The sequence below is a fragment of the Priapulus caudatus genome, unplaced genomic scaffold (genome assembly GCF_000485595.1).
Source record: "Priapulus caudatus unplaced genomic scaffold, Priapulus_caudatus-5.0.1 Scaffold251, whole genome shotgun sequence".
Classification (NCBI taxonomy): Eukaryota; Metazoa; Priapulida; class Priapulimorpha; order Priapulimorphida; family Priapulidae; genus Priapulus; species Priapulus caudatus.
In genome coordinates, this window is record NW_014577312.1 from 168,862 (window position 1) to 183,993 (window position 15,132).

The 15,132-nt window shown below is 44.8% G+C and overlaps 1 protein-coding gene across 1 annotated transcript in view; it reads left to right on the forward strand.

Annotated features, from left to right (window-relative positions):
• LOC106808061 (bridging integrator 2-like) overlaps positions 1-15,132 on the forward strand; it is a gene marked incomplete in the record, with an annotated part of 86,291 nt that overhangs the window by 53,525 nt on the left and 17,634 nt on the right. The window contains 4 exon segments of the mRNA XM_014810619.1: positions 822-907; positions 1,262-1,337; positions 1,551-1,687; positions 2,115-2,269. Coding sequence (XP_014666105.1) covers positions 822-907; positions 1,262-1,337; positions 1,551-1,687; positions 2,115-2,269 — 454 coding nt within the window.

The following is a 15,132-nucleotide window of genomic DNA, read 5'->3' on the forward strand; positions in this document are numbered from 1 at the left end:
AGAGAGAGAGAGAGAGAGAGAGAGAGAGAAAGAGAGAGAAAGAGCGAGAGAGAGAGAGATATATATATATATATATATATATATTATGTGACTGTGTTGAAATAAAACTCTTGTTTGCTATGTCGATGGTGCATGACGAATAAATTCGTTTCCGTGGTCCACGATTCACCAGGTTCACTCAAGGTTCTAGTACAATTGCTAACAATTGGCTTTAAAAGTGGTTAGGGACAAAGGTTATATTTTTTTAGTCAAAACAGCGGTTAGTTATGCTCTTTGCTTGTTTCGTCATTGTGAAAACAATTTGTTGTCACCAGAGTGTTATTTTCCCACAACAGCATTGCAGAATGAGAATTCCAGGGGCGTGTACAGGGGGGGTCCAGGGGGTCCGGACCCCCCCCCCTGCTCGCGCAGAAAACGCATCTGAGGGGGTCTAATTTCAAAAAATTTCTGGGGGAGTGCCCCCTAGACCCCCCCTTCGCGTCCTCCCAAGTTTGGGTTATGGTTAGACCGCCCCTGCTACAAATCCTGTACACGCCCCTGAATTCTGATAGTCAGTAAAAGTTTCACATATGAATGGCGTGATCATATCGACTATTGAATTATATTGTTATCATCGTTATTATTATTATTATTATTATTATTGCTTTTTGTTCAAACAAGCTGCTATCTAACTACACCATCACTGCTGTGTTGTTGTTGTTGTTGTTGCTGTTGCTGTTGTTGTTGTTGTTGTTATTGGTTGTGGGTTTGTTTTGTTTATGCAAGTAATATTGTGTATTATTGTTGTATGTTGCGTAATAATATGAATGATGCTGTTCCAGTCTCACAGTGAACTATTGGAAGCGAAGGACTTGTTCGACGATATAAACAGTACGATGTATGAGCAGCTCCCGGAGCTTTACGATAGGTAAGAGTTCCTATCTCTAATGATAGGTAATTTCTCTCATGATTACAATAGCTACATCTAATGACTGATCGGTTCAGCGTGGATGAAAAATGAAGGTGATTATAGAATTTCACAAAAAAACATTATATTCATGATTTGATGTTTTTCAATAAGATTCGCTTATTTTTCAGTTAAAAACTTTTTTTTTTAAATTTAGGTGTGATAAATTTTCCGTGGTGACTCGGGTTTCCATCCACTACCCGCCAAAATAACTTAGATTCAAAATGACTTTTCAGAATGTCTTTGTTAGCAAGTAATTCACATATATTCTTGTGTTGATTGAATGTCTCACATAAATAACATTTTTGTTTGCAGCCGAATTCAGACCTACGTGCAGCTGTTCCAGGCAATATTCAATGCTGATACAGCACTTCACGGCCAATCTGCACAGGTAAAGATTTGCGTTATCCATAAACCACTGTAATATTACATAGGTACAAGCCATACAAGGTGTACATTCACCCGACTAGGGCCAGTAATGAAATAACATGTAATGATAGAACAGTGTAATGACATATAGAGTCGTAAGTCTCTGTACGCTCAGTCTCGTGCGGTTGCCATCGATACCGTCGCTATGGTGATTCATCTCTGGCGTGTGTTTCAGCTGGTACAGACGCTGCATCAAGCACTCGGCAAGCTGCAGGTGGAAACTGCCGAGGGAACCTACAACTGCCCTCGCTTCGAGCCCGTCCTTCCACCCACACCAACCACACCTCTCTCGCGTGCCACAACTCCCGCAAGGTACGCGTACGTACGGTTGTCCATCCGTCTGACTGGGCGGTGTGAGCTGCATACACATGATACCATCCTTTAATTGTTGGTTGCATCGATGGTAACCTCGTAAATATTAGTCTTCAAAGTCCAAAGGACTGTATCGAAAATGGAAGGAGACAAAGTTGATTAAATAGACTGATTAGTGCCTGATAATTCGGTATCGTGTGGCAATTTTATGCTGTAAATTACTGTGAAGTGTCGATTAATGATGGGAAAAATCTTGTAAAATAGCTTGAATTTTTCATTCACAGTGGGGGTTTCTTGAATAGATAATATCGGATGCACGAAAAACACTCATTCGGTTGTGGAAACTGGAAGGGAAATCGTTAGCAATTCAGTGTTGATTCAACGTAGTTCGTGTCTTGCTAACCGCATTAAGTTTGGTTTTTTACAGCACTCTCAGGACACCTGTCTTGGTTGGAAATTCAAACAAAACGCCCGATGCAGCCATTGGAGTTTATGATGTCGCCAGGCCGGCTAACGGTCCGGAAAACAATGGACCATCTACATCTGTTGGCATCCCCGACTCGCCGAAAACTCTAACTCTAAGTAAGATCCCTTTTCTGAACATCAGAGCGCATTTCAGAGCGTTCTGTTCGTCGCGTATTTTTCAAGGCATATACGTTGGATGTTCCAGCCTGCCATCTAGTGGGAGAAGTAGAAGATGCGTGTCACAAATATTTTTTTGAGTCTGTTCATAATCGTATCTGACACGTTTGAGATATGTCTTGTTGTTCTGAGAGATTCTCAGCAATGTCACCACAGTGCTGCAAAACTGGAAATGTTCGCACATTTCTAAAACTGTCCAAAACTACGCACGGTTTGCACACAAAAAAACTGGAAATGGAAGTTCGAAATGTTTTGATTTCATGCTGGCAAAAATGATTAGCAGACGAGTGCCGGAATAGAAGCGGATCAAATACCATCTGGTACTCGTTAGTTCCCGACACTGGTGAGATGAGAGGCCAAGTGTAACTCGTCACTCTTCTGTGATCTGCATGCTTTGTCCTGTATGACCTTGATTATACACGTCACCAATCTCAGTTATATTATTATATATATATGTTATTATTAGGAGTGAATAATAATAATAGATCTATTAGTATTCACTCCTGTTATTATGATATTGCCCGCGTCACGCATCATAGTGTGTTGTGTGTTGTTCGCCCGAGCATGCCTCTGGTGGGCGTACAGTCAGCCACTCACTACTAAACACCCCGTTTGGCCCAAACACAATATTCGAACGCCAGCGAGCAGGATGCAGCGCGTACAGCCATGCCGAGACTGCGCTAGGTGACAGTTGAGAGGTCACGCGAAAGGTATTTCGCCCCGGAGCTATGACCTTCGGTTGCCCATAGGTGTTGTCCAATGCCGCTTGAATGACCATGCAGAATGGTTCCACGTACAGGAGTAGAGCTAGATGGATAGTTTCGGTAAACAATGTAGAGGGAGTAAGTGCGATCCAGGAGAAGATTTTGTTTGCTGAGTTGTGATTTCCTAAATCTCCCTCTTTGATCTCCCTCTCTCAATCTCCCTCTCTCAAGAGTGGGTCGAGATTGCACGTATACTATATGTGTGAGATTGCACGTATACTATATGTGTGAGATTGCACGTATACTATATGTGTGAGATTGCACGTATACTATATGTGTAAGATTGCACGTATACTCACGCGATGTCTCAGCGAAATGTCAGAATATGTATCGGATATATTATTCACGAGCAGGAACAGGAAGCGGGTTTCTTCGATCGCTCTAACTGTAGTTAGAGAATTTTGTTTCATAATACAAGTTATCTATCATATCTATACAAGTTATCTATACAAATTATCTATACAAGTTAGTTATCTATACAAGTTATCATATAATACAAGTTATCTATCATGTAACAAGTTATCTATCGTGCCCCGATACTATTCGTGTGGTATTTAGTCGCGGTTGCTCTCGCGGTTGCTTGCTTAGATGCTATCAGCATGACAGCAAAGCTGCGTGCGTGTGCGTGGGTGTTTTGTTTACTAGGATAGCATGATCAGTATACGTACCACACTTAGTTTAATTCATGTTATAATTTGCCCTCCAATCACCTGTCCTTGTGCGGGTACATGCACAAATGCGGGGTCAGTTATAACGTAAACCAGAGTGTTGCTCAGTAAGCAGGTTTATCTTGGCATGCGCGCAGCATTTAGTGAGGTTATTTCTTTATTGGACGTAATGGGGTAGCCGATTGTAAAAAAATATGATTAATGATTGATTCCTTCTGCGTGGCAGGTGGCGGTCCTGCTCGTGTGCTATCTCTAATGTGTTCTAAATGATCTGGCTGTTTGCTCGCAACCACATTCTAAGCGTCGTGACTGTGTGTGTGTGTGTGTGCGTTTTCGTGCAATTACAATCGCGATGTGGTGGCAGTAGAAATGCTACCGTGTAGTAGTAGTAGTATCAGGAGTCTATCAATATTGATAGACTCCTGGTAGTATCACGAATGTCATAATATAGATAATCGATATAATATATACGATAGATAATTCATCATATATAAGATAGATAATCTATATAATATACACGATAGATAATTCATCATATATAAGATAGATCATCTATATTATGACACTTCCCAGGGAGTATCATATGTTGCAGAGTACTGTACATGAGTAAATACAGGATGCTCGCATGTTGTTGTTATTCTAAGCGATGACAGAACACATCACGCGGGTTCCGTTTCTTTTGACTTGCGTTTACATAGCCACGCAAATCGCCGAACGTTAGTGTTTGGACGTCAGATTACGCGTCCTATTAAAACGCGAGTGTGTTTATTATTAGTTGAGCTATTGCAAATCGGAGCCTCTAAACACTTTCATCTCTATTTTATGATTAACCATCAGTGGCATCTGTCGCCTATTAGGTATCAGACCTTGCCTTCGTCACCTGTTGACAGGATCTCGGAAGCGAATTTTTAGCACGCGTGCCTGGGAAGACGACAAACTAGTGGCGTTCAAGCAAAGCAGGCGGAAGCCCGATATTGTATTTTCAGAGTAACGCCGACTTTTAATTAGCGAGACGGGGGGGGGGGCTCGCGCTAGGGAATAACTGTCAGCGCTGGGGGATTTTTTTACTCTATGCGCGGACTAAGATGTTTGCTGCTTTCGATGCATAACATTACTGCTGCAGTGGGGGGGCAGCTCTGCGTTTTTATTTGCCTCCATCGTCGTTTTCTCTTTGCAGCAAAGGATTGATAAGAGAGGCCGGAAACTTGTGGACTTGACGCGGCGAAGGCACTGCAATTTAGCAGCCTCGCCTGGCAGAGCACTCGAAGAGACAGGACGACTACAAAATACTCAAGGTAATGCACCCGGCAGTTAGATGCGATATGATATGACTACTAGGACACTTAGGCATTAGACTACTAGGCACTTTAAAAAAAAAACGGCATAAGCCTAACACCTAACCCTAAGCGCCTAACGGACCTAAAAAATAAAAAGAATTAAATTAACAATTAAAGTGGGCCTAGTAGTCATATCATATGGGCATCTTTTCTGTCACAAGGCAAGGTAATCGGTCACACCCGCAAAGTGGCGCCCTCTCGTCGAATTCTTTATGCGAGTGTTTCGCCGTAAGCGTTTTGCGCGGTATCTCGTGGCGGTGTCGGAACAGAAACGGTCGGGGCAAGTGTGTCCGTAAAGCGTGACGCCCGCGCGCTAGCTAGCCGACCGTCTACGCCCTGACTACATAGATTCAGCGTAAACGCACTCTGCACTCGGCGGTGGCCTAACCGTAGTTAGTTCTCGACACTGTAACTAGAACTGTGAGTGGGTGGACTAAAACAGGGTTCACCGTCGTTGAAAACGCGCTGGCGAAGGAAAACTTGGGGAGCGAGGCAGCTATAGTGAGAGCCTCGGGACGAGAGTGCGTTGGCACTCGCTCGCAGCTAGGCCACTTAGTTCCATCGACGCACACATCGTTCGGCCGCATCTCTCATCGCAGCCGGTGCGGCGTATCCTCTCTCTCTCTCTTCTCTCATGCTCTCATCATCTCTCTCTCTCGTCTCTGCCGTCTCTCCATCTGCTCTCTCCTATCTCTCTCGCTCGTCCGATCTCTCTCTCATCTCTGCTCCCCACTCTCTCTCTCTCTCTCTCGGTCTCTCTCTGCGTCTCTCTCCCTCTCTTGTCGTCTCTCCTCTCTCTCTCTGTCTCCTCTCCCTCTGTCTTCTCTCCCTTTGTCTTCTCTCCCTTTGTCTCCTCTCCCTCTGTCTCTTCTCTCTCCCCTCTGTCTCCTCGCTCTGTTCTCCCTCTCTCTTCTCCCTCTGTCTCCTCTCCCACTGTCTCTTCTCTCTCCCCCTCTGTCTCCTCTCTCCGTTCTCCCTCTGTCTCCTCCCTCTCTCTCTTCTCCCTCTGTCTCCTCTCTCCGTTCTCCCTCTGTCTCCTCCCTCTCTCCGTTCTCCCTGTCTCCTCACTCTTTGTCAGCGTTCAGCATGTCACTTGTCCCCTCGCAGCACATACAGTTAGGCAAGCGAGAGATCATTGTTGAGACGACGACCCGCTATCGAACCATCGGCCGCCCGCCTAGGGGCGACCGCCTCAAGCCGAGCGCCTTCTGCACGCTACCCCGCGGAAAGCCGGAGCGGCCGCTGCAGCCGCCCTCCGTCCACTCCGCCGATCCCGGCCGCAGGAAGGTCGAGACGATGCCCGCCAGGGGGCGCCAGGCCGACGGCGGCGAGTACTGGCGCACGAAGGAGCCGATTCCCTGGCATCCGGAGGAGCGCGCCGCCTGGCAGCAGAAGACGTCCGCGCTTCCCCGGGACACGCAGCCTCCGTCGCGTCCCCCCGGATACAAGATCCCCGAGGAGCCGCCGATACGGCGTCCCTACACGCCGCCGTGGGCGCGCGAGGCGGCGGCAAGGCGCGAGGCGGCGGCGCCGCTCGCTAGCGCCCCCAAGCGGGAGCCGTACAGCTATCGGTCGGAGGAGCGCAGCTACGAGAAGCGAGAGAAGACGACGCACACGTCGGGCACCGTGGCTGGATCGCGGCGCCCCGACGGCTCGGTCGCGCCGTTGCCGTGGCGACCGCGGGAGCTGGGCGCGCGCAAGACGGACGCGGCGCCGTACCGATCGAGCGACAGGCCGTCGTACTGGCTGATGGACGAGAAACGACGGGCGGAAAATGTAAGCGTCGGCATGCTGGTGTGCGCGTGCATGCGTGGCTAGTTGCATGCCGACGCGAGTTTCGCTGAAGAAGAGAAACCCATGCTCTAAGGGTAGGCAATGCTAGACCCCTATGCGCGAGGGAGCGTTAAGGATAGGCAATGAATGCTAGACCCTATGCATGAGGGCATTCACTCTGACCGACCCCGGAAAACGCGCTGAGGCATGACGTATTACGGCTAGGGGTAGGCGATGGATGCTGCTAGACCCTATGTTAAGGGTGCTAGACTGATGCTAGACCCCATGCGCAAGGGCATTCGCTCTGACCTACCTGGAAAACGCGCCGATGCATGACGTATTACGGGTTCATTAAGGGTACGCGATGGATGCTAGACCCTATGTGCAATGGCATTCACTCTGACGTTCACACCCGGAAAACGCGTGATGCGTGCATGATGTATTCCTTTCCATAATCGATGGAATCAAGATTAATATGATAAATATTATCGATGATGGGCCACCGGCTGCTCACGTGCGAGTGTGTGTTTCAGCTGGCGAAAAAAGAGGAGCCGGTAAAACAGCCGGTGAAGCCTGTCGTACAGTATGAAGACCGGCCCGTTGCCACCGTGGTCTGCGCTGCTAGCACCACACCGGTTCCAGTTAAACCCAAGAGAATTTCGAAAGAAGTAAGCGTGCAGTGGATGCATGCGTGGAGATTTTATTTTCCGAAAGTGTTTGCACGTGGTCTGCATGCGATCCGTAGATGTAACGAACCGTGAACGCGAAAAAAATAAAATAAATAAAGCTTGGGCAGCACATGTGCTGGCATTTTTTCTCGGATGTTGTACACACACTGTTCATGTAGTGGATGGATGATTTCTGTACTCACATGGAGGTTTTGAATCTAGGTATGGTCCACAACTAACAAAATTAGGTAATCGAGTGTGACTATCGAATCCGTTGGGTTAATTAATATTAGATGTATACGTTTGGCTGGCAAGCATTTATTCAGTCTGTCATACGCATGCGTGTGAATGCACATACGAACGCCTCTGTCCATTATGAGTACATACGGTTACGATTCCTATTGAGTCGATGCTTCTTTCAGTCACCACCAAAACAAACAGGAAAGTTGGAAGCACCGCCGAGAAAGAACGGCAAAAAGCAGGCGGAAGCAAAGACCCACGCTCCCAGCGCGCTCGTTGAACCGCCCACCAACAAGACTGACCCGAAGGAGATCACCGTCCTGTGCGACAGCTGCCACAAGGCGTGCACTCTGAAGAGGAAGCTATCGGAGGACCAGTCTCTCTCGTCGCCCAAAGCCTGCGTCGGCGGCGACGTCGTCTACCTCGCCGACGACGACATCGCCAACGAGGTGGCAAACGTGAGAGCATGCATGAATTACGCGTGTGCGTCGCTCGTTGCCGCTTTGCAGTGGGTACAGTGTCCCTTACTGCTTGCGTGTGTGACGCAGTTGACTGTACGTTGCCACTTTTCAGTGGGGACCGTGTCCGTTACTGCTTGCGTGTGTGACGCAGTTGACTGTACGTTGTCAATGCAGTGGGGACCGTGTCCGTTACTGCTTGCGTGTGTGACGCAGTTGACTGTACGTTGTCACTATGCAGTGGGTACCGTGTCCGTTACAGCTTGCGTGTGTGACGCAGTTGACTGTACGTTGCCGATTTGCAGCCTTCTGTAAGCAGGAACCGTGTTCGTTACTGCTTGCGTGCGTGCGATGCAGATGACGGGTCGAGGATAGCTTGAGACCCCTGCAATATGTTGTCGCATATGTGCTACACTAATCTGGGGTGCCAAACTAGGCTCAGATGACTGTCGGGTGATCACACCTGCATGGATTAACCACTGACACGTTGAACTAGCACCGGCCATCGAGCTTTGCGTTGATTCACTATATAACTGGCAAGTATAGTAACATCAAGTCATCGATCCTAAGGCTTTGACACCCATATGCCTGCATGCTGTGTGAAGAATTGGAGGAGGTCCGATAGGATCTTGATGGATAATAATGTTGCCGAATTGGATTGTTTCGGTGTGTGTGATTCGTTTTTGTTGGTTGAAATAACAATTGATCGTAGACAAATTGTAAGAAATCGGAGAGTGATTGGTTTCTATCTCCCGCTGTGTCCTGCATTGCTTACAAACACCATGCTAGAAACACGAGGAAATTTCTTTCCACTACAGTAATGCTGTCTACAGTAACAGTAACAGTGTGGGAGTTGATTTCCATCTAACACTAACATGAATTCTTTGCAAGGCTTGCCAGCAAAGTGGAAGCACCTAGGGCGTTCAGTGACACTAAGGTAACTTCCTTTTAGTAGTCGTAGATTATCGTTGTATGCATGATAGCTACATGTCAAGTCACAATCGCCTCTGATGTGATCGGTACAGATCGGTCGCATTTGCTATGGCATACCTTACACATGGTGCCAGGATGGTGGTGATACGTTGGTCGCCACTTGAAGGCTGATGTGAGTGCTGCCACCTGTGGGGCGTTTATTGTATCTTTGCATGGTCTTACTGCCGTCATCACGTATGTCTTTAGCATTCGTGACTAAGAGCGGCTCGAAGCTGATCGGCAGTGTTGCTAAACTCTTGGCCAACTAGTTGGATATGTTAGCAACGCGTATCTTCTGCCTGATATTGGTAGTCATTGTCCTCCACTGCTAGACTGTGGGATGACACTAATAGACTGTGTATAGTGGCTGACTGTCATTTAGCAGTAGCCATGCAAGCAGGGGAACGCTGCTAATGTGACTCTGCATGCATGTGAATGGTAGATTGCTCGCAGCCATACGCAGGACTGGTAGAGAGCTTGGCGCAATTCTTATTCTCTCACTCTCCATTTCTCTGTCTTTTCATTAGCATAGACTGTTGATGACCCTGCAGACGAATGAGAAGATATGCATGCCAGAAATTCGTCAAAATCATCAAGTCTTTATGCCTGGTTCCCATTAGTTGCCTGGTCGTCTTAAACCTAAACGCAATGCATGATATCACGTACAACTTCCTGCATATATGTCAGAAATATTATTTTCTGCGAGTTATAGCGAGACTACATTACAAGAAGGATTATCTAATGTATGGTGGCAGTTCCATCACTATTCCCTTGTACTCACAGTCTCTCTTAGATTCGGTTAGAAGTGTGGAAGATGCATATTTCAGCTGCAAGACGAGAAGCCGGCGGTGACAGAGGCACCTGATCGTGAGGTGAAGGAAGGGAAGCCAGTCGAGGTAGCCAGTGCCGCTGCTGTCGAGGTGCCCACTAGCAGGGTTGTTGAAGATGTGAAGCCTGCCACAGAAGCAGAAGTGTGTGCTCCGAGTCCAGATCGTGTGAGACTTTGCATGGCGCAACCAACTACTTGCATGCCTATTCGCGACGATTTGCATGTTGATTTTACTGCAGAATTGCAATGTGAAATTGGGTTTGAAGTTAAAAGGATGGTTTGGGTCGGTTACTTCGTTTCGCATACGTAATTACTGTGTTCGGAATTTCTCTCTCAGTTTCAAATCTAGTTCTTGTAGTCGAAACATTTGCGTAGCTCCATTTCCATGTGAAAGTGTTGCATGTCTGTGGGACAATTTGCTTGAGACTATAGTTATCAAATAAGAATGGTGATCATTCGAATTATTTCAGCCTGAATTCGAAAAACGAGGCCATAATACTAGCGCACGGTGCTAAGATGCAGTTTGCAATTTGAAATTTGCAAGATGCAATTTGCTTGAGACTATAGTTATCGAATAAGAATGGTCAGCATTCGAATTCGTTTCAGCCCGAATTGGAAAATGAAGCCATAATACTAGCGCAGGATGCTGCTAAGCAATCGCAGTCTCCTCCCAGCGAAGCTCCAGCTTCCGCATCAACCCAGCCAGCTGAAGCTGACAAGGAATCTTCCCAGCAGGGAAGCCCAGCAGCCGAAGCGCAAGCACCTACGCAAGAAACGGGAGAGCAAGAGCATCCGAAGCCGGAACCGGAAGATGTGAGATAATTGCATGACCTTTGACCGCATGATTAAACGGATCCCGTCTCGAGAGAGAGAGAGAGAGAGAGAAGAGACGCGTCGCGAGAATTTGCCGCGAATCTCTCGGGACCTTGAGTGAAGATTTTGTGTAACGACCAGTCGCGATGCCACCTAGCTGTCGTTGTGGTTGAAGTACATTCGAGCTATTTCTTGCCTGCACGACTTTCGGCAAATTTTGCATGTGGAACCGATCTATTCTAATTCCACGATACTCCATTCTAATCGCACGATGCTTACCTAATCCAGAGATGCTCATCTAATGCCCACGATCTCATCTAATCACGATCTCATCTAATCGCATGATCTCATCTAATCCACAGATCTCTATCTAATCCACGATCTTATCTAATTCAATGAATCTCATAACTAATCCTATGATCTCATCTAATCCATGATCTCATCTAATGCCACTGATCTATATCTAATTCATAATCTCATCTAATCCATGATGCTGCAAGTCAATCCACGATTACTCTAATCCATGATCTATATCCTAATCCACGATCTTATCTAATCCACGATCTTAATCTAATCCCACCGATCTTATCTAATCACGAAGCTATCTCAATCGCAACGATCTACCGTCTAATCCCGATCTCATCTAAGTCCACAGGATCTATCTAATCGCACGATCTCATCTAATCCAACGATCTTATCTTAATCCACGATCTCATCTAATCCACGATCTCAATCTAATCCACGATCTTATCTGAATCCACGATCTCTCATCTAATCCATTGATCTCATCTAATCCATGATCTTATCTAATCCACGATCTATCTAATCGCACGATCTTATCTAATTCATAATCTCATCTAATCCATGATGATGCATGACTAATCCACGAGTCTTATCTAATCCACGATCGTATCTAATTCATTAATCTGCATCAATGCACGATCTCATCTAATCCAGCGATCTTATCTAATGCACGATCTCATCCTAATCCACGATCTCATGCTAATGCGCACGATGCTTATCTAATTCATAATCTGCATCTAATCACATGATGCTCATCTAATCCAGCAAGATCTTATCTAAATCCACGACTTATCTAATCCACGTCTCATCTAATCCATGATCTCATGCTAATCCACGATCTAATCTAATTCATAATCTCTCATCTAATCCATTGATCATCATCATAAATTCACAGATCTTATCGTAATCCACGAATCTTAATCTAATTCCAAATAAATCTCATCTAATCCATGATTCATCTAATCATGATCTCATCTATCCAGCGATTTATCTTAATCGCATGATCTTATCTAAATCCACGATCGTTATCTAATCCAATGACTCATCTAATCACCGATCTCTCTAATCCACGATCATACTAATCGCACGATCTTATCTAATCCAGCGAATCTTATCTAAATCCACGATCGCGTCATCTAATCCACGATCATGCATCTAATCCACGATCTCATCTAACCACGATGCTTATCTAATACCACGTATGCTTATCTTAATCCACATGCTTAATGCTAATCCATGATCTCTATCATCCACCGATGCTCATCTAATGCCAGCGATTTATCTAATCCATGATCTTATCTAATCCATGATCTGAATCTAATGCCCACGATTCTCATCTAATCGCATCGGATCTATCTAAATCCACGATTTTACCTAATCCATGATCTTATCTAAATCCACGGATCTTATCTAATCCACGCGATTTTACCTAATCGCATGATCTTATCCTAAATCCAGCGATCTCATCTAATTGCATGATCTCAATCTAATGCCATGATTTCTCATCTAATCCATGACTCTCTAAATCTCAATCTCCCAGATTTATCTAATCCACGAATCTTATCTAATTCAAATAATCTCTATCTAATCCATGATCTCTATCTAATCGCAGCGAAATCATCATCTAATGCCAACTGATCTTATCTAATCCATGATCTCATCTATATCCGATGAATCATCGATCTAATGCCACGATCTATCTAAATCCACGGATCTTATCTAATCCTCAACGGATCTTACCTAATCATGATCTCATCTAATCCACGATTCTCATCTAAATCACACGATTATAATCTAATGTCCAATGATCTTGATCTAATCCAATGATCATCATGCTAATCGCATGATCTCATCTAATTCATATTGGATCTCATCTATATCCAGCGATCTCAATGCTAAATGCGCACGATGCCTATCTTAATCCATGATCTCATCCTAATCCACAGATCGTTATCTAATCGCCGATTTATGCTAATCCACGATCATTATCTAATTCATATCTCATCTAACTCCATGATCTATCTAATCCACCGATCTCTTCTAATCCACGATCTTGATCTAATATCCACGATCTCATCTAATGCCATGATCAACTATGCTAATCCTACGATCATTATCCTAATCCACGATCTTACGCTAATCCATGATCTTAATCTAATCCACAATTATCTAATCCACGATCTATCTAATCCATGGATGCTCATCTAACGCATGATCTCATCTAATCCACGATCTTTGATCTAATCCAGCGATCTTATCGTAATCCATGAATCTTATCTAATGCCAGCGATCTTTACCGGCATAATCCATGATCTTATCTAATCCCACTGATCTCATCTAATCAGGATCTTATCTAATCCACGATCTTAACCTAACCTCCATGAGTCTTATCTTAATCCTACGATCTATCTAATCCACGATCTCATCTAATGCCATGATTCATCTAATCCATCCGATCTATCTAATCCATCGATCTTATGTAATCCATGATCTCATCTAATCCACGATTGTTACGCTAATATGCCAATGATCTATATCTAATCTATCGATCTATCTAATCCACTGATCTCATCTAAATGCCATGATCTCATGCTTAATCGCAAGATCTGATCTACATCCACGATACTATATGCTAATCCACGCATCTCATCAATCCACGATACTTACCCTAATCCACTGATGCATAATCTAATCGGCACGATCTTATCTAATCGCATGAGTCTCATAGCTAATCTCACGATCTCCCTTCATCCTAATCCCACGATCTCAATTCTAATCCACGATCTGATCTAATCCATGATCTTATCTAATCCACGATCTCATCCTTAATCCACGATCTCATCTAATCCACTGATCTTATTCTAATCGCCACGATCTTAATCGTAATCCATTGATCCCTCATCTAATCCACGAATCTCATCTAATCCAAGCGAATCTCATCTATCCACCATTTATCTAATCCATTGATCATCATCTAAATCCACGATCTTATCTAAAATCCTGATGCTATCTAATACGGCAACGATCTCATCTAAATCACGTCTGAATGGCTAATTCCATGATCTCATGGCTAATGCCACGATCTCATCTTAATCCACGATCCTCACCTAACCACGATCTTACCTAAATCCAGTCTCGATCTCATATATAATATGCCCGTCCTCTCTAAATCCACGATCTCATCTAATACGATCTTCATCCTATATCCCATAGATCTCCATCTAACCCGATCTTATCTAAATCCACGATTCTCATCTAATCCATGACTCTCATCTAATCATGATCTTATCTAATCCACGATCTTTATCTAATTCCACGATCTCATCTAATCCACAATCTCATCCTAATCCACGATCTTATCTAGATCCACGATCTCATCTAATCCACCGATCTCATACTAATCGCAGCGATCTCATCTAATCCCATCGATCTCCATCTACATCCACTGATCTTGATCTAATCCCACCGATCTCATCTAATCCATCGATCTCATCTAATCCCATGATCTTATCTAATCCCCGGATCCTTATCTAATCCCATCGATCTCATCTAATCCATCGATCTCATCTAAATCGCCCAATCTTATCTAATCCACGATCTTATCTAATCCATTGATCTTATCCTAATCCATATCTCATCTAAATCCGAAAGATCTCATCTAATCCACGATGCTCATCTAATCCCATGATCGTTAATCTAACATCGATGCTCATCTAATCGCAGCAGATCCTTCATCTAATCCACGATCTCACTCTATCCATGATCTCATCTACATCCATGATGCTTCATCTAGCATGATCTTATCTAATCCACGATCTTCCTAATCCCATGATCTCATTTAATCCCACCCGGATCTCATTCCTAATCCAACGATCCTCCATCTAATCCACGATCTTACCTAATCCCATGATCTCCCATCTAACTCCACGCGATCCTTATCTAATCCACGATCCTTACCTAATCCATGATCTTATCTAA